We start from the raw sequence: 26,708 nt of genomic DNA, 5'->3' as shown, positions 1-26,708 counted from the left end.
CCTATCCCAATTCAGTGCCTTTTCAGAGCAATAGAGCCCCATTCCAAGCTTCCTGCTTTTAGCCACAAGCTCAGCTCCTGTGTCATAATTTTTGTCACCCTTTACCCCACAAGAACTTAACTCTCAACCACTACTGCTTTGGTCTTAGAGCCTGGTAGACCGTGGTTTCCACCAGGCTCAATGCTTTTCATTCTATTCCATTTTTGCCTGGAAAATTCCATGGCCAGAGGAGCCTGGCAGGCTATAGTCCATTGCATCGCAAAGAGTCAGACACAACTGAGCAACTGGGCACAATTTCTGTCCTACAGAAATATTCATTTTGGTTTCTGATGGCCCTTTTTATTTTACATTATATCCATACAATGTATGTGGAGCCAACTGAGTATGTCTAAGTATTAGATTATTGCATTACACTGATGAAAACATTCCTAGGTATTTTATATGTATCTGTCCAACTTCACCTTGGACCACTCCTTCACCACAGCCACAGCCACAGAGATTATCATTCAGCTTCTAAAACATGCCAATAGGCTCTATCCTTCTTCAAGAGATTTATACATAATGTTCTCTTTGCCTGGAGAACTTACCACATAATTAATTTCTTACTGACTTTCAAGTCTCAGTTTCAGGCTAACTTAAAACATATCCAGATTACCTGCCCGCCTCCAGCAATCCTGATCAACTCCCTACCATTTCTGAGCACTCTGCTTGTTCTATCCATAACAGTCACTACAATTTATCATGTTTATTTACTTAATATATTTTATGGTTCTAAAATTTTCTATTTTCCCTTTGAGAAAGTCTGCTCCCAGCTATATTTCAACTGAAGAAATCTAAAAGACCAGATTCTAGTTTATGTCTAAAATCTATGTTGATGTTAAATAACACAATAAAAATATTATATTTTATTTTTTAGTAAAATATATATACAGCCAAACATTTTAAATTAATAAGCTAAAACAATGATAGGAGAAAATGTTTGCTTTAGGTCTGCAATCAAAAATAATGCTGGGGCGTCCCTGGTGGTTCAGTGGTAAAGAATTCGCCTGCCAATGCAGGAGACAGGGGTTCAATCCTTGATGCAGGAAGATCCAACATGTCGCAGAGCAACTAAGCCCGTGTGCCACAACTACTGAGCCTGTGCTCTAGACCCTGGGAGCCACAATTACTGAGCCTATATGCCACAACTACTGAAAGCCTGAATGCCCTAGAGCCTGTGCTCCAAAATAGAAGCCATCACAATGAGATGCCTAGAGAGCAGCCCCCACTCTCTGAAACTAGAGAAAAGCCCATGTAGCAACAAACACCAAACACAGCTGAAAATATATAAATTATTTTTTTTAAAAGAGTAATGTGGTTCAGCTTGTTTTTCTATTATAGTAAAAGTCTGGGATTTTCTTTTGTCACAATGTAGATCAGTGGTCCTCAAAGAATGGTTTAGGGAGGGGAGAAGTGGGGGGGTGGCATGTAAGTACAGTGACCTTCATAGGGTGTCTGTAAAATTCAAACATTTTATACAAGCAGCTCATGCAGCTCAATACCAGAAAAATGAATGACTCAATCAAAAAATGAGCCAAAGAACTAAACAGACATTTCTCCAAAGAAGACATACAGATGGCTAACAAACACATGAAAAGATGCTCAACATCACTCATTATCAGAGAAATGCAAATCAAAACCACAATGAGGTACCATCTCATGCAGGTCAGAATGGCTGCTATCCAAAAAGTCTACAAACAAGAAATGCTGGAGAAGGTGTGGAGAAAAGGGAACCCTCTTATACTGTTGATGGGAATGCAAACTAGTACAGCCACTATGGATAACAGTGTGGAGATTCCTTTAAAAACTGGAAATAGAACCACCATACAACCCAGCAATCCCACTGCTGGGCATACACACCGAGGAAACCAGAATTGAAAGAGACACGTGTACCCTAATATTCACTGCAGCACTGTTTACAATAGCCAGGACATGGAAGAACCTACATGTCCATCGGCAGATGAATGGATATTACTCAGCTATAAAAAAGAACGCATCTGAATCAGTCCTAATGAGGTGGATGAAACTGGAGCCTATTATACACGGTGAAGTGAGTCAGAAAGAGAAACACCAATACAGCATGTTAACACATACATATGGAATTTAGAAAGACGGTAACAACGATGCTATATGCAAGACAGCAAAAGAGACACAGATGTAAAGAACAGACTTTTGGACTCTGGGAGAAGGCAGGGTGGGATGATTTGAGAGAGTACCACTGAAACATGTATCTTACCATATGTGAAACATATGATCTGTCCAAGTTTGACGCATGAAACAGGGCACTCAAAGCCAGTGCACTGGGATAACCCAGAGGGATGGGGAGGAAGCAGGGAGGGGGGTTCAGGACAGGGGGACACATGTACAACCATGGCTGATTCATATCAACGTATGGCAAAAACCACCACCACAATATTGTAAAGTAATTAGACTCCAATTAAAATAAATTTTTTAAAAAAGGACTCAAACAATTTTATTAGTAACACTAAAATGTTATCAGTCTTAAAAAAAAAAAAAAACCACCTCATTCTCTTCTGAGTGTACAATGGAGTTTTCCAGAGGCTCAATGATGAATGAAATCACAAGAGACCAAATGCAGAAGCTGTTATGAGACTCCAGCTGTCTTCCATTAAATCAGGTATTAAGAGAGATTTGTAAAAAAAAAAAAGGTAAAACAGGGCCACTTTCCTCACTGAACTGTTTTGTTCTGAAGAACATTTTTTAAAAAATTATTTATATCAGAATGTCATGGGTTATTGTTTTAAATAAATTTTTAAAATTTGCTTTAATTTTAATATGGTAAATATTGATACATATAACCACATTAAAATGAATAGTTAAAACTAAGGTTCTCAATATTAAGAATAAAGAAGTCCTGAGACCAGGAAGTTTGAGATGTAAATGAGCAATATACAGCTGACCCCTGTCGTGCTGTGTGGCATGCGAGTCCTTGGTTCCTGGACCACAGATCAAATTCCCTGCAGTGGAAGGGCAGGGTCTTAACCTCTAGACCACCAGGGAAGTCCCTACAGCTGACCCAAACCTTAAACAATGAGGGAGCTAGGACTGCCAAAGTCCTGCAATAAATATCTGTATATAACTTTTCTCTCCAAAATTTAATTACTGATAGCCTACTTGTGTTGTTGACTGGAAGCCTTTGGACTGATAGCATAAACAGTTGATTAATACATATTCTGTATGTGTTATATACTTTATTCTTACAACAATATAAGCTAGAGAAAATATACTTACAGTACTGTATTGTATTCATCTATATTGGTATGTTTATGTTGTCTGCTTACAAGATGAACTTCAATACCTGCATCAAAGCTTTGGGTTGTTTTTTTTTATATTTATCTATTGGACTGCACTTGGTCTCAGCTGTGGCAGGCAAGGTCTTTGATCTTGGCTGCAGCATGTGGGATGTTTAGTTCTGGCATGCAGGATCTTTTTTAGCTGCAGCATGTTAAGATCCAGGTCCCTGATCAAGGATCGAACCTGGCCCTCTGCATTGGGAGCTTGGAGTCTTAATCACTGAACCATCAAGGAAGTCCCTCAACAGTCCTACACAAAACACTGTAGATATTATATGTATTATGAAAACTACACATCAAACATGAAAAGATAATGTGAAAAAGAAATTCATATTTACTTATACATCCTGCATTTATTGGGGGGAAAAAAAAAAACACATATAAGTAGAACCTTGCAGTTCAAGCCTATGCTGTTCATATGTCAACTGTACATCATTAAGATTTTATTTAAAATTTTACTTTACTTCAATAAGTGGGTTGACTATCATAAAATATTGTTAGGGCCTCATCTAGAACATAGTCTACATTTATCTGAATACCTTGGAAACACAAAGTCTTGCAAATAATGATGATAATCTATAATAATTTTGCTATTATGATAGAAGCTGAAATAAATTTTTGTATAAACAGGTGAGTTTCATAGTTTGATTTCTCGTTCTGATGGTAAACCCAATTAAGGGGTTTGGGAGAAGGTAATATTCTTGGCGCTATATCAGAAAATTATAGGTAGGTAAGATACCATTAAGAGTAGGGAACAAAATCTCCTCAGCTTTAAGACTTGACCAACACAGTGCAAAATACCAGTCAATCAATGAAAGTTTAATTGTCTTGATGGAAGATTACATGTTTACCAGGTAAACCTTCCTGCAGATTTACTTTCTGTACTTTTGGCTAAGTCAGTTTATAACACTGATATGACACCCTCAGCATGAATATCTTTTATAAATCCCTAACAATATCACTTAATATATTATTAAATGAAGAGAGCTTCATTACTACATTACTGCAAATAAGACACATTTTAAAATATATATATACATACATTTTAAATGCATTTAAAATTCACTTCTGTATAATATAAAGCATAAGAAAAGGAATACTCTCAGTCCTATCACCCAATCCAAATATATCACCGATCATACAAGTGAATTGTGAGCTTGCACTAACTCCACAAACCTTTTACCTCTCTCATTTTTCTTCAGTGTTACTAATAATTGTTTTCCACTCCCTTTAATCTCATTCACTTTATGTTCACCTGTCATATGTCAGTATTACCAAGACTATTTGTAAAATAAATAGTGTTAAGGTCTACTCTGGATTACAGATACTAATGATGTTTAAACCTGCTTTTATATTCTAGAATACTTGCATAAATACTTAACATGCTTTTAAATTTTTGCTAAACTTAAATTAACTCATACCTCTAGCAATTCAGATGAAACATCAAATTTGTACTCTTTGCCACTTTCTTCCTCTGGTTCCATGCGTTTGTAAAACAACATATATGCACTGTGGGTCTTCAAGAGGGGAAAAATAGTATATTTTCATTTTGACATAGTTTAACTATACAAGTAGACAATATGGAAGTCAAAAAACAATGTAAAATATACGAAGGAAATGGTTACCTTTTCAAAGGAGAAATCCATAAACTTATCTGTAACAGAATCATAGGTCTTGGTCTGTATAAAAGAATGAAAGTTTTCCTTCTTTAAGAAATAGGTACACTCAGCTGTATTTATATACAAAATATTTTACTAACAGATATTTAAAACTTTACAGTAATTTTGTAAACAGTTCTCAAATTGTATTATCTCATAAAAATCTTTGACAGAAAGTTTTGGCAAAGAAAAGATCAAAATATTTTTAAGGTACTTTACCACCAATATATAAAGTTTAATAAAATGGATTGCAATCTGAAAAACTACTTTTAAGAGAAGAGTTTTGCAAAGTTTGTTTTCTTTTTAATCTATTTTTAGGGAACTATTCTAGGAATAACACCTAGAGACGCAATAGGTGTAGCTATGCCTTCAGTGGTAACACATTATTTACTTCCTTCTTCTACTCATTTTCGAAGTCTTAAGAATTTTTCTACTTCTCCTTTTCGATTCAGAATAGTACATAAGAGCGTCAAAGAGCAATAAGAAAACCTCTTCATATAAATCCAGAATGGCGACTAGTTATTCACAATAAACATAGTTACTAAAGGAAAATATAACTTTATCTGGGCTTATCTGTGAAACATAAATTACTTTTTAATACCTGATTTAGAGAATCAACAGGGAAAATTAAAAGTTTTCAGAAAATTGCTACCAGGGTAAAATGCATATGAAGAAGTGAAATTATTTTAAGACTACTCCAATCTGTCTTTTTTACATCTTAACTGCTAATTACATAAGAGATAACCCTTTTCTATCCTGTCACTAGTAATAATTAGTAATAACAGCTGCTATTGTTACAGAAAGCACCAAGGAACGATCTTTAAAGTTCACCTTAAGCCAACTTCCTGGTAAAAGATTTCTCACAGTAAGTCAATAAAGAGCAATTTCTTCCTGCTCTAATCCCAAAGCATTTAAGTGAACAACTTGTTCAATAATGTATCAGTGTAATTTAACTCTTATACTTTTACTTTTCAATTATAAGTCAACCTTCTTAATCAGTTGAGGAAATCATTTAAAAAATATATTTTTAAAAAATTGCCATGTCTGGTATCTGCTTCAAACTTAGTAACTATACTAAACAAATAACAAATTTTAGATACAATTAGGAACTAAAAGAAAGTTAAATGACTGTTTTGGGGTTTTATGATACTGTAAAGCACTTGGAAAGTCACAAACCACTTAAAAATTTTTGAATAAAACTTACCGTCATCTCTCCACCAAAACATTCAGAGGCAAGTTGAGCAGAATCAAAAGGTTTTACCTCAGCATCATTAAAAAGATACCTAAAGCAGAGCATATATGTATTGATCAAGTATATATGTACTATATATAAATATATGTATGTATGATTGGTTCAAAATTGGCAAAGGAGTATGACAAGGCTGTATATTGTCAACCTGTTTATTTAATTTATAAGCATAGTACATCGTGTAAAATGTCGGGCTGGATGAATCACAAGCTGGAATCAAGAGTGCTGGGAGAAATATCAACAACCTCAGATATGCTGATGACAGCACACTTATGGCAGAAAGTGAAGAGGAACTGAAGAACCTCTTGATGACAGTAAAAGAGGAGAGTGAAAAAGTTGGCATAAACTCAACATTCAAAAACCTAAGATTATGGCATCTGGTCCCATCACTTCATGGTAAACAGAAGGGTAAAAAGTGGAAAAAGACAGATTTTATTTTCTTAGGTTCCAAAATCACTGCAGATGGTGACTGCAGCCATGAACTTAGAAGACATCTGCTTCTTAGCAGGAAAGCTATGACAAACCTAGACAGTGTATTAAAGAGAAAAGACATCACTTTGCCAACAAAGGTTTGTATAGTCAAAGCTATGGTTTTTCCAATTAGTCTCCAGAAGTGACAGCTGGACCATAAGGAAGGCTGAGCACCAAAGAATTGATGCTTTCTAATTGTGGTGTTGGAGAAGACTCTGAGTCCCTTGGACTGCAAGGAGATAAAACCAGTCAATTCTGAAGGAAATCGACCCTGAATATTCATTGGAAGGACTGATGGTGAAGCACCAATACTTCCATCCTCTAATGAGAAGAGTCGACTCATTGGAAAGACCCTGATGCTTGGAAAAATTGAAGGCAAAAGAAGAGGGCGGCAGAGATTGAGACGGTTAGACAGCATCACCGACTCAAAGGACATGCATTAATTTGAGCAAACTCTGGAAGCAGTGACGGACAGGGAAGCCTGGCATGCTACAGTCCATGGGACATGACTTAGTGACTAAACAACAATAGGTATTTTATCTGTGTTGTGCCTAAATATTTAGATTACATTCTATATATTACAAATATTGATCAAACATTAATATGCAATCAATTCTAACTAAGCTCTTGTTTTGATAATTCTAATCCACTAGAAATTGGGAATATAGTTTCACAACATAGTTATAACCACCTTAAAATGTGGTAGATCTATTTATAATCTAAGAGTAACAAAGAGTTCATATAATCGAGGAATAAAAAGTTTGCATAAATATAACATGTAAAGCTATTCAAAAGAAAATATTAAAAGCCTGGAAAATTTACAAAGATAAAGGTACCATTTCAAAATTTATTTTCAAATGGACCAGAAAAAGTAAAAGATACCATAGACATGATGGCTTAAAGAAAAAGAGTTGAACAAAAGTATTCTGCTAAAAAAGTGAAGTTGCTTAGCCGTGTGCAACTGTTTGCAATCCTATGAACTGTAGCTTACCAGGTTCCTCCGTCCATGCAATATTCCAGGCACAAGTTCTGCTAAGCACACATCAATTTACCAATGTACACTCTGTTCAAAGCAATATCCCCAATACTTAGAACAATGCCTAGAACAGCAATAGTCTCTACATACGAGAATTTACCCAACAGTATTCGAAGGCCAAAAACCAGCAATTGAGGACTGATTGAATGACTGACTTCCAGCCATTAACTTGATAAAAGATGATAAAAAAGAATGTGTGTTAGAGAGGAAAAGTAAAGTGAAGAAAATGGAGTATGCAGGTAATTTCTAACTGGAATATATAGGGACTTTGTGGCCATCCACAGGTAAGATTCAGAAGGTGCAATATTGTCTATGACTCTTTAGCTGTGTGCAAAACTCTTGAGGGTCTTCATTTTTCTTGAGTAAGCATTTGTCAAGTTCTCAAAAAAGTGCAGAAATCTATAAAGCTTTAGAACAATGGATTCATTTTATCTTTTGAAAGCTGCTTTCATTTAAACATTTTATGTGCCCCCTTTCCAGACATAGATAAAGTTTAGAAAACAAAAATCTGAAAACATATCTCAGGGAAAAAACTAAGCTTATACTTTAAAAATTGAAAAAGATTTTTCTTTTAAATCCCAAGAAAAAAATATTTAAAACTCACCATTTATTGTTTTTATAAGCATGTGGGTTGACTATATCTCTAATAAAGCTGTAATAGTGTCCACCATCTGCTGTTCCTGTATGAACAGTCACTCCTATCAAGTCATACTCATAGCTCTCCGTGTCTTTTGAATGATCACTGACTTCCTTAAAACCTGAAATGATTTACATAAAATGGCAGGAATTTTGAAAATAGCACACAGCGATATTTTAGAATCACTTGATAGACTATACTTCATGCACAGAAATAGGCACAGATACTTCATATATTCAAACAGGCACAAAACAACTCTATTTGCTGTCACTCACTATTTATAGCCTACAATATTAAGAGAACTTTTATACACATTACTGGAAAAACAACTACCTTGTTAGTGTATAACTAGGGACAATCTCAACATAACAAGTAAACGTAAATTTTTGTTTGTTTAATCTGGATATCCCTTTTGAAATAGATAAACTTGAATGAAACAGTGTATATTACCTTTATTAGAAATAGGCAAACACAAGATCTGAAAGCTATTAACATATTTATGCCTGTTAGTCTATGCTGTGAAGCACTGTACTGGTAGCATGCTTCTGTGTATTAGAAGCTTTATGTACAAAGAAACAAAATAAAACATACTTCCAACCATAGAGATTTCAACTTGAAAGGCTATTATAATAGATACTAAGGAAAAAACTCCAGACGATGTACGATTTGCGATCTGTATTTCCACCATCACACAGGAAGCAAAGGTGTGATTAAAAGCAAGTATGAAAGGGCAGATTTGGTTCACCTGAGTGCACAGTCTAACGTGAAAAGTGAAGCGACAATTAGCTGAAGAGGAGGACATGGCTGACAGTGTCAGGGCAGGGGCTAAGGAGTTTGGGTAAACTAGGATTGATTCTGCGGCCTAGTAAACTTTATCTTAGCATTTTTGTTATTTTCACGCATGGCGGCATCATGAAAAATACAGTGAAGCACAGTTACTATGCAGTCTTGCTCTAATTTTACAAATAGTTTGAAAGCATTCTGAAAAGTAGGACGTATATATACAATGTCAACTTCTTAACTCTGTCTATATTTTCAAACTTACCTCTTTTTGATCACTTCCTGAAATTCCTAAACGTACTCAACTTTATTATAAAGTTCCCTCCCTTAACCCTGTATCTCTTAATAGTTACAATCACCATCCTCTCTTTTCAAAGAAAGATATGTTATTCTCTTGAAAGAGCAGTGCTCACTCACTGTTTATAACTCTCATTTCCCGTTTAGTGAAGAATGAAACATTCATTGGATGCTCATTAAGTGCCCAGCAATACAGTATAAAGATTAAAATATGGTCCTTTTTCCTAACTCTTATAATATGGTGGCTCTTCAAATCTCAAAAATTTCAATCTGCATAACTTTCTATACAAACAAAATACCACCAGGCCTCCCTCTTATGTAAACTAGAACTTCTCTCTGCCAAAGAAGAATGGAAAAGGTAAGGGCTAAACCAGTTCTGCTCTCTTCTCTCATCTATTCCCATTCTGCTTAAATGTCAACCTTCTCTTGAAAGCAACCCTGTGATTCCCCTCAACCAGTCTGACAACACTTCATGTTAATAACCCCCTGTTGACCAGGAACCATGTTTATCTCATTCACTATTGTGTCCCCAATGCCTAAAACAGCACCTGCAACACAGTCCTGCTGCTAAGTCGCTTCAGTCGTGTCCGACTCTGGTGACCCCATAGACAGCAGCCCACCAGGCTCCCCCGTCCCTGGAATTCTCCAGGCAAGAACAATGGAGTGGGTTGCCATTTCCTTCTCCAATTCATGAAAGTGAAAAGTGAAAGTGAAGTTGCTCAGTCGTGTCCGACTCTTAGCGACCCCGTGGCCTGCAGACTACCAGGCTCCTCCGTCCACGGGATTTCCCAGGCAAGAGTACTAGAGTGGGGTGCCATTGCCTTCTCTGGCAACACAGTCCTAGTAGATACAAAATGTTTATTGGCCAACTGTCTGAATATACCATATTGTCTTTAAAACCATTTTCCTAAGATTCAATTTAATTTCCTTAAAAGTATATTTAATTATAATGTTGTAATTAGGACTATCTTGTCATGGCAACTTACAGTAAACATAGGCAAGAGAAAGAAATTTTGCATTACCTTCTTTCCTGTCACTCTTTCCCATAAGGAAATCTTCTGTGTAGGGTGTCATATCCAAACGTAATGGGAAGGAAAAGTGTGTATTCACTTTTTCTTTCATCATTGTGACCATATTAAATGTATACCTCATAGTATTGAAACTCAGAATCCGAGGCAATTTCTTAAAACATGCTCTGAAAGACAACAAAAAAAGTTGTTAAAAATTATCTTTCAAACGTATTCTAGCTATTATCAATTACATTTATACTATACTTATTTCCATATTCAATTCAGAGTAATAATAAATAGTACTCTGAATCATGCTCTTATTAAATCTATCAATCTATCTCCTTCTACATGACTTTCTATTCTGAAAGCACTTCCTCACGTCTAGATGGGAAAAACAAATGAAAAACTACAGTAGACTGTAGAATATGCCATGATGAGAATGGGAGAGCAAAGCACAGTCTTCTTAATAAGGTAAGATTATTTGGGAACCACTAGCATAAGAAACACAAGCTGAAACCAAGACTGCCGGGAGAAATATCAATAACCTCAGATATGCAGATGACATCACCCTTATGGCAGAAAGTGAAGAGGAACTAAAAAGCCTCTTGATGAAAGTGAAAGAGGAGAGTGAAAAAGTTGGCTTAAAGCTCAACATTCAGAAAACGAAGATCACGGCATCCGGTCCCATCACTTCATGGGAAATAGATGGGGCAAAGTGGAAACAGTGTCAGACTTTATTTCGGGGGGCTACAAAATCACTGCAGATGGTGACTGCAGCCATGAAATTAAAAGACGCTTACTCCTTGGAAGAAAAGTTATGACCAACCTAGATAGCATATTCAAAAGCAGAGACATTGTTTTGCCAACTAAGGTCCGTATAGTCAAGGCTATGGTTTCTCCTGTGGTCACGTATGGATGTGAAAGTTGGACGGTGAAAAAGGCTGAGCACCGAAGAATTGATGCTTTTGAACTGTGGTGTTGGAGAAGACTCTTGAGAGTCCCTTGGACTGCAAGGAGATCCAACCAGTCCATTCTGAAGGAGATCAGCCCTGGGATTTCTTTGGAAGGACTGATGCTAAAGCTGAAACTCCAGTACTTTGGCCACCTCATGCGAAGAGTTGACTCATTGGAAAAGACTCTGATGCTGGGAGGGATTGGGGACAGGAGGAGAAGGGGATGACAGAGGATGAGATGGATGGATGGCATCAATGACTCGATGGACATGAGTCTGAGTGAACTCTGGGAGCTGGTGATGGACAGGGAGGCCTGGCGTGCTGCGATTCATGGGGTCGCAAAGAGTTGGACGTGACTGAACTGAACTGAACTGAGCATATCAGTCAGAGAAGGCAATGGCACCCCACTCCAGTACTCTTGCCTGGAAAATCCCATGGACGGAGGAGCCTGGTAGTCTGCACGCCATGGGGTCACTAGGAGTCGGACATGACTGAGCAACTTCACTTTCACTTTTCACTTTCATGCACTGGAGAAGGAAATGGCAACCCACTCCAGTGTTCTTGCCTGGAGAATTCCAGGGATGGGGGAGCCTGGTGGGCTGCTGTCTCTGGGGTCACAGAGTTGGACACGACTGAAGCAACTTAGCAGCAGCAGCAGCATATCAATAGAGAGTGGTATTATGGTAGTAGATAAAATTTTTCAGCAAAGAATGAGTAACTGAGAAAACCAGAGCTTGAAGCCAGAACTGAGTGTGATCGGTTGAACACTTACTATGTCATTATAGACATCTAGAAGTATGATATGGAGAAGGCGATGGCACCCCACTCCAGTACTCTTGCCTGGAAAATCCCATGGACGGAGGAGCCTGGTAGGCTGCAGTCCATGGAGTCACTGAGAGCCGGACACGACTGAGCAACTTCACTTTCACTTTTCACTTTCATGCATTGGAGAAGGAAATGGCAACCCACCCCAGTGTTCTTGCCTGGGGAATCCCAGGGACAGGGGAGCCTGGTGGGCTGCCGTCTATGGGGTCGCACAGAGTTGGACACGACTGAAGCGACTTAGCAGCAGCAGCAGAAGTATGATAAGAGTACAAGAGGACTGAATAATACTTTTCTTGGGACATATTTGACAATATTAAAAAAAAAAACACAGAATCGTATTAGCCAAATTAAAGGAATGCTTCAATAAGGAAACAGTTATCAAGAACAACAGATTTATTCAATAAGCTTATTCCAAACTTATTGAAGAAGAAGGAAGACTCAATTATCTTTCACTGACTTCTAATTATATTACTCCACAGTAATAAACTTTTGCCTGACTCCAGTCTGTTTTAACTCCTTAACTTCTGGCCTAACCTCTCATCAGATGAGTTTGTCTTTTACGTGTAACTGCCTGCACAGCTATGCTTTGAGTGTATTCATTTATAACTTTTCTCTTTTGCAACCAACTTGACTTCTGGAGACTGAGAAAAAGAATACCATTCTTTTCAAGTGCATATTTATCTGGGAAAATCTTCTATTAAGCAATTGGAAAAGAAAGCTTTTCATTCACTCTCTTCAAACATGCTCAGATCTACTTCATGTAGAAAACTCCTCCTCTGCTTGATTTCAAAGTTCTTTCTAACGTCTATCTTTCTTTCTGTTCTTACTGCCAAACTTCTAAAATGAATGATCTATACTCTGCGTCATGTTCTCTGATGATTCTGCTTCTATTGCTACAAACTGACAGAAACATCACTGAAACTATCTTTTTGAAAAATTCAATGATTTTATTTGGCTGGTATTTTTTCCCTCCTCTCTGCAGACTATGTCAATTGAATGAATACCTTCTTGAAATTCTCTTCCCCAGATTCTGGGTTACCATAATATCCTGATTCTTTTCCCTTCCTGACTTTCATTCTGTCACTTTTTCTTCTGTATTTTTAGCTTGGCAAAGGTCTGAATTCTTTACAACGGTTATGTTCTTTCTCAGGCAAATGTTTGATGGCTTCAATCAACTATGCAGATAATCCTCACATCCAGATGTTAATCATCTGGTGTCACTGTATATTAACAATCTTATTTTCTATTACCATAAATGTAAATCCTCTACTTAAGGCAAGGTGGTCAAATCCCAGACTTCTAGTACTTCTTAGGTCACTACTGTTTCTCTGCCTTTGTTCCTAGTAATGAACTACATAATCTTTCAATCTAATTTCTATTCAGTGTTCAAGGGTAGGATTGAAACATCTTTACCGAACTACTCTCTGTCCTAAACCAGCCATCTTGTGGCTAGCTCTAAAGAAAAAAAATCTCACTTTAGAAGTTCAGAGGAAGTCTTCAGCTCATGAGTAGATTCTTTATCATGTTCCACTGAGTGCATGGGAAAGGACTAAGCAATCATACACACCTTGTTAAATATTTGATTAAAAAAAAAACTAAGAGTGCTTGAGTGTTTACTTGAATAACTGAATGAAAACATGCTGTGTAAGAATGAGCTCCAAGCAGCTGATTATATCATGTAATCATGTAATTTTCATAAAAGCGTAACATTACTTTATCCTAAGTTTGTATTTTACTTCTATTTGATGATTTACCAAAATGACAAAAATTAGGTTTCAAAAAAGCATACCTTTTTTCAGCTCGTACTTTCTTCCCACAATGAGAACAAGTATACATGTTGTCACCTTCTAAAGTATCTTTAATAGTAACTTCATCAAGAGATTCCTGTTTATACATTTAAGAATTTCATATTATTATTATTTGCAACATGCAAAAAACACAAAAAGCATTCATTACAATTTGAACAGAATGCACAAAGGAAATAAAAGTTTTTATTTTTAAAAATGAACTCTTAAATTTAGTAAAATATGGACAAGGCGCTCTGAATCTTACTAAATACTTCTACAACTCAACTATTTAAATTCTGATTAGGAAAAATCAGTTCTGTGGTCTACCTTTAATTCTTATTTGAGTAATATTGCAAGAAGAAAATAGATGAAAACATGAAAATTTTCTCTCAAAGTAACAAACAGAAGCCTGCTCTCTCTCTCTATATATATAAATTTGTGTGTGTGTGTATGTGTGTATACACAAATAGTTGAAACACAGGAAAAAAATTTAAAAATATATACATTACTCACATAAATATTCTTCATATCAGCCACCTGGCACCTCACAGTATAAAACTCTTCAGCAGTCTGACTAACATGTTCACAATCCTAGTTAATCAATAGTCAAAAATTGGTAAATTCTCATAATAAGCTAAAACATACATAAAAATTTTCAAAAAGCAAAAAACAGGAAGAATACTTACCAAGGACACAACATTGTTTGTTATTACACCTCCAAACAAACTTTTGACAGTATTTTTCTTTAAAAAACAAACAAACAAAAGTCAGTAATTTAGAACTGTGCAAAATCTCTAAAAATTTCAAAGGAACTTGAACATTACAGTACTAACCAGTTCTGGAGACATTTCTTCTATTTTAGTAATCAAATCAGTAAAAAACTCTGTCATATCTTTCTGCTCCCCAGTGTTCAAAGGCTGTTTATCCATGGTGTATGTTTTACAGAAAGGTCTAGGATTATATGCCTTGCATTCACTCTCCTGTGAAAGAAAAGGGTGTGTAAGGAAGAGGATTATCCAACAGTCAAATAAATGTACCTCTCAAATAACAATAAAAAAAGTATCACAAGGTTCTTGAATAAACAACAGTAAAACAGGTAAATAAAATCTTTGTAAATCTACTAATAAAGAACGAAAATACTCTATTTCATTTTTGTTTTGATTCTCACTTTAGTATTCATGGACTTCCCTGGTGACTCAGTGGTAAAGAATCCACCTGCAAAGCGGGAGACCTGGGTTCAACCCCTGGGTTGGGAAGATCCCCTGCAGGAGGGCACGGCAACCCACTCCAGTATTCTTGCCTGGGAAATCCCGTGGACAGAGGAGCCTGGCAGGCTACTGTCCAAGGGGTCGTGAAGAGTCAGACACAACTGAGTGACTAAGCACAGCACATGGCATTTTCATTTTAATAGTCCTGGTACCAGAAGATGCTTAAAGTACCATAAGCCAAGAAATTTTCATTTTTTTAAGTCTAGGAATTTCTAAGAAGGAATGTGGAATGCAGACTTGTATTAGGAAGCATAAAATCAAAGCCTTTACAGGGTGAATAAACTTTCCTATCAACTGAACTTTGGTTTAGTAGTGGTTTAAAACAGCAGTAATACTCAAAGCCTGCATCTGTGACTCCTTCTAATTCAATAGAATTCTCCCATAGCAGAATAGAAATCAATAAACGTGACTTTAGCAAGCCTATCAACAATTGATGTTTGTCAAGAGAAAAAAAAAAAAGGAAGTATTTTCCTCTGGTACATCCCTATCACAGCACGTATGTCTTTGACCAAACAAGATAATGAATCAGCAGAAGTTATCTTTTATTGTCTTATTTTCCTACAGTCCCCAAATTTGCTACCTTAAAAACTGTTTCTGTTTTCTCAAGTTTCCACATCAAGAATATAGCTCACTAATATTCAAATAAATCAATTATGTAACTAATATCTGATGATTATTACTGTGTTACAAAGAATTAACCAGATGTCATGTGGTGGCTTTTTACCCCAGGTAATACATTGTGAAATAATGATTTTAAAAAATAATAAAAAGCAGTAAAACTGCTTTGTCAGTTCAGATAGCATGTATCCAACTCTCTTAAAAGATTGTTAAGTGGAATCAAGGGATAACTAACAAATCTTTTGTTTCAAATATCTCATTTACTGAGTTTTCATTAAGTCTCAGAAGATGAAATACACAGGAATAAATAAATCTCTCCTCAAAATTCTAATAAGTGAGACAAGTAACTTTCAATACAAGTACTTGTATAACAAAATTATGGTGACAAGGAATACTCTGGAATTTGGTCGCTCAGGGGACACTTTCTCAAGAAAACCAAGTTGATTCCTGAAAGATGAGAAAGGGAAGAAAATGGAGAAGAGTGTTAGCAGAGGAGAGCCACACGCAGCAGGAGCAGCGTAGGTAATGGCACAAGCAAGGAAGCACAAGGCGACGCACTTCTCTGGCCTACAGTCACTACAGGGTGGGGCTGGGCGTGGGCAGCGGCTGGGGGGGATACAAAAAAGGAAGTGGAAGGGAAGGGGATACGTGCCATCCTGGCTGGACCTGAACACCAAAACGAATTTCTTAATAAAGAACCACTGAGGAATTTTAACTAGGGCAGTAGTATTTTAAGATTTGCTATTTTTTAATGATTAATTTTATAGTTTTACAGGTGGAAACTAAGAAAGACAAAGAAAAATCAGTCAGAAAATCCTAAGACTAAAGGGTGGGGGTGACCTTGTGATGAAAAATGGATTGGATGTTAAGAAATTCTTCAAAGGATAAATTAACAAAATGCAGATGACTGAAATATTGAAGTTAAAATTCACCATGATAAAGAACATTAGCAACTGCCAAAGTCAATCTGAAAAATCAGAGTATATAGTCAGGATAGGCCAATACACTCGAACTCCAATTAAGGTTTTTTTTGGTCAAAGGGTATATCTGACTAGTTTCCAAATCTGATTCTCAAACATACCATTAAATATGTAAACATTTTTTGAAGCTCCAGAAGAGTGGTCTTATGCTTCATATCTTCAGAATACTGTAAATTAAGAAAAAACCTTCCATTACAACATACTGGCATTGATAGTAAATTAGATATTTTAGAAAAGAAAGCATTAAAATGTGCTAAACACTCTTTTCATTCTTTTAGCCATTCTTTTAGGAAAAACACGTCTGTTTTCTTTAGCAATTTTAGCATTTTAAAAATTGAAGTATTTTGTTCATTATACAAACACAGCCATCATTATTATGAAAGGAACTAAATAAAGAAATCTTAAAACTACTTTATTTATCAGTACTTATTTGGTTCAATGTTGATGTACAAGTTGGCAATTTTGTAAGAACAGAAAACATCTTTTCCAGAAACAAATTCACACATTAAAAAATTAACTCATCCAGTCATACCTTCATTTTTTTCTAGAACAGTAGATCCTTAACACTGCAGGGTAATTCTGGCCAATTTCTGAAAATCCTCTAAATATTCAAGTACATTAACTGAGATTTAGGATTCTGGGTACACTAATTTACTGGAGACCTGGTTCAGAACATCAGCCTTATAGGAGAGTCTCACATTCATGCCAGGCACTTGTTAGATATACTCTATCTCATTAAAATTTTAAAATAACCAATAAAGTAGTTAATATTCTCTTTACAAATTATTACCTGTCATAATTTTGAAGAAGCAGATGAATCTTGAAGACATTATGCTAAGTGAAATAAGTCAGTCACAAAAGGGCTAATACTGCATGATTCCACTTACGAGGTACTGAGAGTAGTCAAGTTCATAGAGACAGAAGTAGAACAGTGGTTGCAAGGGATATGGGTGAAAAAAGAATGGGCAGCAAAGTATTTAATGGGCACTGAGTTTCACTTGGGGTAGGTGAAAAAATTCTGGAGACTGATGTGTTAATGATTACAGTGTGAATATACCTAATACCACACAACTGTACACTTATAAATGGTTAATAGGATAAATTTTATACTGTGTATATTCAGCCACAATTAAAATACATGCAGTTTTCTTTAATCTTTCCGTGAAAATCTGAAAAGGAAATAATAAAAATGACATTTTCATGTAAGTAATCAAGTGCTCATTTGACGAGAGCACTTTCCAAAATCATGTCAAATTTCTATTCTGTAAGAATTCCTTATGTAGAGACAAGTCTAAATTTAGTTTTTATCCAAAATTACCATTTCTGATATTCATTCACAGTTAACACAGGTGATTGTTCTTTTTCTACATACTAATTCCTGACAGTGCTAATGGTTAAAAGGTGATGTTAACATGAAGAAGATAGACTATAAAGTGTCGTTAAGTCATCTCCTAAAAAGAAAATCACTGAAAACACGCTTCTTTAATAAGTGGTTCTATAAAGTTATACAAATGGGGACAACCTAATTTAGTCACAAAACTTTACACATGCCTAATGAAATCAACTTCTAATTATAATCAGTTAGATGATAAAGACATCAATTTAACTAAAGCAAAAAAAAAAAGAAATCCATTTGAGTATATTGTAAATTTGGAGACTTCGAAGCACACCTTAAACATAGTAAGGATTCACTAAAGATATACAATTTCAGTACTTTGTGGTGGGGGGTGAGGTTGGGAAAGCAAGGACATCAAGATGACATGTAGAAGAAAACAAAAATTCAGGTATAAAGAAAGTCTGCCAAAATCTTATAAAAGCAGTCCAGAAGGCAAACTAAGAAACAGCCCATGGCAAACAAAGAATGAAAACTACAAAGAACAAATTAACAAAAATAACATAAAGTAGAGCTTACTTAAATAAACTAGGCCACAGTCAAATTTACCTTAAAATATTAAAAAATAACAAGTTCAGTGATTCTAATAATAATTTCCTATTTTGTTTTAGGCTTTGCTTATTATCTATGTAAATAAAATTTATATTTTTTACTGAAAATAACGTGTTCATTCAATACACTGAGTGTGTATATTCCACAACTGTATTTTCCTTTGCTAAATAAATTATACTGTCGCGTTTGGAATAATCAATTGAAATGTTAAAATAATTCAAATATATATAAGTTAGCTAGTAATATCCAATTTTGTCAATTTTAATTAAAATTATTTTCTCAAACAATATTTACTAAACTGAATCAGGATCTATTAACAAAGTTTTAAAATTCTGTTTTAAAGTTTTAACTTTTAAAGTATAGAAAACTGTACCTTAGCAGTGAAAACAGCCTGTCTTGCCTCAGGTATCATATAAAGTTGCTGAATAGTAGAAGCCAAGTAACAAGTAGCTCCGAGGTTAGTCAAGCCAACAAATCTACACTCAGCACGGACATCTTCATGAGGCCAGTAGTCCCACTTATAAGGTGCGTGAGCTGCTGAAAAAAGGAGGGAGAAAAAGGCACCCCCCAAGCAAACTATTAAACATAATGTATTCTGCTTTCACTAACAGCCACTATACCTGTTACTTATTTAATTCATATACATATTACTTAGGTTTATATTACTCATTTAGTTCATATACATATTTAGTTCACATACATAAAATATTTGGTACATTTCAAACACACAGTAAAACTAACTCATTCCTAAATATTCAAAAGACTGTCAGAACTTGACTTTACTTGGCACTAAATTATTTAACCCCAAAATGCCAAAGTATTTCACATATCTCTGAAAAAGTTCATCACAACTGTTGCTTTAAATTCAAAAACCAATATTCCCTTTTTAACTTCATACATCCTAGCATCAATTTTACATTGTTAAAACGTATGAATGATGAATTCTGTCTTTTTATCATATGAATGGTGAATTCTGTCTTTAAATCATGCCCTCCAAAATCTTATTTCCATGAACAAAATTGACAAAGATTAAAGGAAAAGAAGCATGCTTACACTGCATGTGTTGTGCCATAACCCAGTTATGTATTAATCTGTAGTTTTCAACAGATCCCTTTACCATCTCCACTAACAAGTCATAAGCAGCAGCTCTTGAAGAATGTGATTTGCACTTTGGCTGTTGTCTATCTTTTAGACTAGGCAACAAAAACAGGAGATTGAAGATATCTCTTAAAAATTCCTGGGGGAGATAAAAAGAAAGACCAAGTATATTATCCAAGCTTAGAAATTAATATCTCAAATATAGTAAATTCTATAGAGTAAACTGGACTATATGACAATCAAAAGTTTACTAAAGGATTGTTTTAAACTTAAAGGAACATCACATACCATCATCTGAAAGTATTCCCTAACGTTATTTCTCTTAGAGAAAAGTAAAATGGGAGAAGGCGCTCAACTTTACTTTTCTCTCCCTTCCTAATATCTGATCGTTTACAGTCCCAATGACAGTATATTGTTTTTGACACCATTCAGTGATTAAACATTTTAACCTAGGACTCATTACTCCCTATCTTGACTTTCTCTGTATTTACTTAAGCTTCTCCTTATTTCACTCTAATAATTATAGTAGTAGTAGCAACAGCAGCAACTCACTTATAATGTGCACTTACAAGTGCCAGATACTATTCAGAGGCCTCAAAACAAACAAAACACAAAACAGGTTAACAATCTAGCCTGGCGTCAGACCTGGAAGGTGCTGCAGTCAGAAATTACAACGTCAAGCTCTTAACTTCAATAACAGTGAAGTTCAAACTGAGGTGCAAGGCTTAACCATGTAACATCCTATAGGTGTTTTTCCCTAATCTGCCTGAGAAAGGGTCACTTTTCCCAACCTGTTCTTTAATTGGTCCTTTCCTACTATTCCAAAGAAAGTTATCTCCCTCAGCCATCTCAAGTAGTACAATGGTATACTGTTCTGGGGTATAAAACCTCCTGGAGTACTATGTAGAAAAGAGGTAATATTGTTAAGACTGAGACTGCTACCCTTAGAAAAGGCTGCACTTTAAGGTTGGCTCTTGACTGCTGTCTGAATTCTTGAACGCTGAACAGTTCCCTCCTCTGTTATAAAACTTTCCTGAAGTGATAAAAGTGGCCCACTATGGCTATCTGTATTTAGTTTACACAGAATACTTGCTTTTCATCTGAATTTCAGTAACTGTGGTCCATTATGCAGGTATTATGTGCCTATATGACCAAACCCCTGATAAAACCCCTGAACTGCTTGGCTGAACAGCGCATCCCAGGCAGACAGCACCTCAATGTCACAATCATTGCTGGGGGAATTAAGCACATCCCATGCAACTCCTCTGGGAGGTGACTCTTAGAAAGGCATACCTGGTTTCCACCACATCTGGCCCCATACTTTTTCTTTGCTGAATAAGTTTTGTCATGAATACAATTACATACTGAGTCCTTTGGGTCCTTCTAGTGAATCACCAAATCTGGTAGTGATCTTGGGACCCTCCGACACAGGTACCAAATGAAGGACAATTTAGAATATTTTCCCATTAATGATCTCACCTCCTCCATCTCATTGTTGTCAAACAGAGTACAGTGCATAGTTTCTGACTTGGCAAAGAGAAGTAAGCTTGGCTAAGAAGTATAGAAGGTGAACAGAGGCTTATTTTATATAGCTGATAAACTGACAATAAGGTTATATCTCATCTATTCTATAACTGAGAAGGAGAAGACTGTCTTGGAGACACAGAGTAGCATGTTCACGTGAACTGGAAATATGTCACTCACTCAAACAGAAATAGAATTGGCTAGTAACTAGTGTAACAATGAACTATCTTTGATAATTTAAATATAGAAACTAAAAAAGCTAAATATTCATAGCTTCAAAGTTTTGACAAAATATACTATGATAAAAGTATTTTAATTAAAATATTAGGGTTGGTAAAACCATGCTGAAATGAACAGTACTTTTGTTTTCCTCACTCTAGAGTTTACCAGGAAAGCAGGTGACCTTAAGCCAAAGAGCAGCATGTTTATTAACATGTCTTAGTAGCTCAGTCATGTCTGACTCTTTGTGACCCCATGGACTCTAGCCCAACAGGCTTCTCAGTCCATGGAATTCTCCAGGCAAGAATACTGGAGTCATTCCCTTCTCCAGTGATCTTCCCAACCCAGGCATCATACCTGCATCTCCTGCATTGCAAGCACATTCTTTACCATCTAAAGCCACAAGGGAAGCCCGTATTAACAATAGGAATGGAAGGAGTTTTAACAATGCTATTTAACTCTTTGAATTTCTTCTGAATTATGTGTCAAAGATCATACTCTTTTTGACCTATTTAGATCGAAAGTTATAATGTACCATTATAACAGTGCAGCCATTCCGGTATACTTCACAGAAAGAAGAATCTCAAACAGATACCTGAGAGAATAGGTCTGAGTGTGATGTTTGACATGTAATTCAGAAGAAATTCAAAGAGTTAAATAACATTGTTAAAACTCCTTCCATTCCTACTGTAAACAACATGTAAACAAGGTTTCTCACAATTTATATCTCTAGAAAAATAAAGTAGGAAGAGAAAATCTGCAAACAATAAATTAACTTAAGGTGGCCTGCAACAAATTCATATACACAAATCCTTACTCTTCATTAACAGCTAATTAGAAAACAAAATTGAAGAAAAAAGTCCATTTACGATACCGAAGAAAACTCCTAAGCAGAATCTTTATTAAAAATTCCTAAAATTCAAATTCTAAATGACATTAAATTGGATAACACAAAAAGACTGGTCTTCATAAATAAGGAGACAAATACTGCTCTTGTATAGGCAATTTAATATAATTTTAATATTTTCTATATCAAGCCATAAATTTAACACAACCCCAAGTTGAAAAGTATCAGAATTTTAATTTTTGAAAGAATGAGACACACTGATTCTAAAGTTCGTTGTGGAAAAATAAACCAAGACAATTCTGAAAAGGACTAATAATGAAGATGGACAATCTCCATAAGACATTAACTGAAAACTTTAACTCTGCTTAATTAGAATACAATACTGGAGAACGAACAGATCCATAGACTAAAACAGAAAGACCAGAAACATCCCCAAATATACAGGATACTTTTCTACATACAAAAATTCTACAAATTATCAAGAAATGGACCACATACATACATACATAAAAGGAAAATGAGGGCAGGATTTGAGCAACTCGAAGAAAAAAATAATACAAGTAAATGGCTTTAAAACACATGAAAACAAGTATGAATATACAATGGAACAAGTATACAGAGATGTTCACAGGAGTTTTTTTTTTTAAACAAATATAGACAACATCAATGTCAATAAAAATTAAATAATTTCTCTTTTGATGTATTCAAGTTTTTAATGTATTTTCTCCCTTTTTTTGGATTCATTTTAAATGATGAACACAAACCACAGAATTGTTATTTACATAATATATACCTTTGTATTTAATACAGCCACATAAAGTCCTGGAAGGCCATTACCAAAACATCACTTGAAATTAAAATACATAAGAATCTTACCTTTATCAGCACTACCTAAAAATTCCTTTTTCTTTAAAATGATGTTTTGCTTTATAATGATACATTATCAGAAAGATCAATTAATATATTTACACTTTGGAATAAAAATTACATATTGACCAGAAACTATAAAACTCCTAGAGGAGAACATAGGCAAAACACTCTCCAAAATAAATCACAGCAGGATCCTCTATGATCCACCTCCCAGAATACTGGAAATAAAAGCAAAAATAAAAAATGGGATCTAATTAAAATTAAAAGCTCTGCACAACAAAGGAAACTATAAGCAAGGTGAAAAGACAGCCTTCGGAATGGGAGAAAATAATAGCAAATGAAGCAACTGACAACTAATCTCAAAAATATACAAGCAACTTATGCAGCTCAACTCCAGGAAAATAAATGACCCAATCAAAAAATGGGCCAAAGAACTAAATAGACATTTCTCCAAAGACATACGGATGGCTAAGAAACACATGAAAAGATGCTCAACATCACTCATTATCAAAGAAATGCAAATCTAAACCACAATGAGGTACCGTTTCACACCAGTTAGAATGGCAGCGATCCAAAAGTCTACAAGCAATAAATGCTGGAGAGGATGTGGAGAAAAGGGAACCCTCTTACACTGTTGGTGGGAATGCAAACTAGTACAGCCACTATGGAGAACAGTGTGGAGATTCCTTAAAAAATTGCAAATAGAGCTGCCTTATTACCCAGCAATCCCACTGCTGGGCATACACACCAAGGAAACCAGAATAGAAACAGACACATGTACCCCAATGTTCATCGCAGCACTGTTTATAATAGCCAGGACATGGAAACAACCTAGATGTCCATCAGCAGATGAATGGATAAGAAAGCTTGGTACATATACACAATGGAGTATTACTCAGCCATTAAAAAGAATACATCTGAATCAGTTCTAATGAGGTGGATGAAACTGGAGCCTATTATACAGAGTGAAGTAAGCCAGAAAAAAAAACACCAATACAGTATACTAACACATATATATGGAATTTAGAAAGATGGTAATGATAACCCTGTATTCGAGACTGCAAAAGAGACACAGATGTATAGAACAGACTTTTAGACTCTGTGGGAGAGGGAGACGGTGGGATGATTTGGGAGAATGGCATTGAAACATATATATATACTATCAGGTAAGAAACGAATCGCCAGTCTATGTTCAATACAGGATACAGGATGCTTGGGGCTGGTGCACGGGGATGATCCAGAGAGATGATATGGGGTGGGAGGTGGGAGGGGGGTTCAGGATTGGGAACTCATGTACACCCATGGCTGATTCATGTCAATGTATGGCAAAACCAATACAGTATTATAAAGCAAAATAAAGTAAAAATAAAATTTTAAAAATAAAAAAATAAAGAAACTGAAAAAAAAATTTTTTTTAACTTAAAAAATAAAATAAAATGCTAACAGCACCCCAGCTGAGAAACACTGGGGAAAAAAAATTACATATTGCTTTAAATATAACATAAGACTTCCACCAAGCAAGACTATAAATAAGTCAAGTTATTCCCAGTGAGAATAACAGAAAAATTTTTAAAGATCCAGGAGAAAACCCATAAAACAGGGCTTTGTGCAATAGGGGTAGTAGCACAGATTTAAGACAGCTAAGACTATCACTTTAAGTTTATCTTAAGAATCCCTTAGCCTATGTTCATGGCGGACAGACAATCTTCCATTCTGGTGGTTATTCCTGTTTCCTAAGATGATCAGTAACTCCAGGAAAGCAATCCTCCAAACCATAACTTAATTTCCTTAATGAAAGCATGGACAAAAGTGCCAGTGATATAACACAATCTAAAGAGAAATTAGACATTTGTTGGTATAGAGTTATTAGGAGTTATCAACAGTCAATTATAGAATTTGTGTCAAATGGGCCTTTAAGGTATGAATCAGTAAGTCTACAATGGCTACATTAATTCCATGTGCTATTAATTCAAAATATTCAATTCTACAAAAAAACTATTAAGTACAATAGCCTCTTCATATTGTCACAGTAATTAAAACTTGTTCTGCATTCTAAAAACAAGGCTAAGATTTGTATTTCTAGGATTCATCTTATTCAAAGTTCACTGTTCCTACCAGTAATAAAGTTCTGATAAACTTTATATTTGTATGTTTAAGGAGATTTAACATATCCACATACAAGGAAACAATATTAAAAAGCTTAGTCTTATTTCATATAAATACTTATTATTATTGGTAATAATAATGTATTATTACCAACCTGTCCTTCCCTTGAAAATTTAAAGGGTGGTTTGTGTTTAATAACACTTGTTGCAAGCCTTAGGAGTCCTGTAAGCCCATCATCTTCTATATTACCATCTTGATGATCGAGGATCTCCCTGCTACAAAAAACACAAGTAAAACATGATAGGTCATACAGTTACATCCTTTATCTTTATGCAACAAAACTGTCAATTTCACATCAAATTTTACCTTCGAATACAGTCGGCCAAATGCCGTGCCAAAGCATCCAGGTCAAGCAGTGTTGTCTTAATACAAAAAGAAAATACAAAATTCAAATACAGATTTTTATATTTAGTATTTCAGTATTTACTAAAACAAAACAAAAAAAATCCTTTACTTTTAAGTAACAAGAATTCTTCAAATTCATTAACTTGCCAATTAAATTATAAGTAATATATAACTACTCTTTACTTGTACATAATATCAATAAAATTATAGTTGTAAATACATCATTAATGTCCTTCAAAAAAATCAATGAAATGTTGGCAATAAATTATGACAGCCATAGTAATTTAATGAGAAAACACTGGGTTTGATTTATTTTTTAACAATTTTACTGAGATAATAATTCACATACAATTCACCAAGGTTTGCTTCTAACAGTACCTTCTGAAATAAACTTAAATAGACAGTTCACTTCAAAAATCTTTATTCTCATTATAACTGAGCAACAAAATTAAAACAGATTTCACGAAACAGAATCTAATTTAAGAGGATTCACAGTACAGTGGTTAGGACTCCACGCTTTCAGTGCAGAGGGTGTGGGTTCAGTCTCTGATTGGGGCCATAAAATCTTGAAAGCCATGTGGCACGGCCATAAACAAAAAAGAAGAAGAAGATTCTCAAAGAAACTCATATCACCAAGAAGGAAAATTACTTTGAATACCAAGCAAGAAATAATAGATTCCTACTTTAAATGGGCAACCACAGGTTTAAAAAAAAAATTCCATGTCTACCTGGCATTAGTATTTTATGGATAAAGTCAAATACATTAAAATAT

The 26,708-nt window shown here is 35.2% G+C and overlaps 1 protein-coding gene across 4 annotated transcripts in view; it reads right to left on the bottom strand.

Moving 5' to 3' along the window:
* The window catches only part of USP34 (ubiquitin specific peptidase 34), a 230,772-nt gene that overhangs the window by 40,104 nt on the left and 163,960 nt on the right, over positions 1-26,708 (bottom strand). For all 4 annotated transcript variants that reach the window (XM_069580354.1, XM_069580356.1, XM_069580355.1 and 1 more), the window contains 14 exons: positions 25,898-25,953; positions 25,686-25,806; positions 19,921-20,104; positions 19,241-19,401; positions 17,024-17,089; positions 14,890-15,036; positions 14,743-14,799; positions 14,570-14,647; positions 14,059-14,153; positions 10,504-10,676; positions 8,372-8,525; positions 6,216-6,294; positions 4,979-5,032; positions 4,775-4,870 (listed from right to left, as the gene is read on the bottom strand). In XM_069580354.1, the coding sequence (XP_069436455.1) occupies positions 4,775-4,870; positions 4,979-5,032; positions 6,216-6,294; positions 8,372-8,525; positions 10,504-10,676; positions 14,059-14,153; positions 14,570-14,647; positions 14,743-14,799; positions 14,890-15,036; positions 17,024-17,089; positions 19,241-19,401; positions 19,921-20,104; positions 25,686-25,806; positions 25,898-25,953 (1,521 nt within the window). The remainder of the gene's footprint in view (positions 1-4,774; positions 4,871-4,978; positions 5,033-6,215; positions 6,295-8,371; positions 8,526-10,503; positions 10,677-14,058; positions 14,154-14,569; positions 14,648-14,742; positions 14,800-14,889; positions 15,037-17,023; positions 17,090-19,240; positions 19,402-19,920; positions 20,105-25,685; positions 25,807-25,897; positions 25,954-26,708) is intronic.

The sequence above is a fragment of the Ovis canadensis genome, chromosome 3 (assembly GCF_042477335.2).
Source record: "Ovis canadensis isolate MfBH-ARS-UI-01 breed Bighorn chromosome 3, ARS-UI_OviCan_v2, whole genome shotgun sequence".
In the NCBI taxonomy this organism is placed as follows: Eukaryota; Metazoa; Chordata; class Mammalia; order Artiodactyla; family Bovidae; genus Ovis; species Ovis canadensis.
The sequence above is the reverse complement of the archived record's forward strand: the minus strand, read 5'-3'. Positions and strand labels throughout refer to the sequence as shown.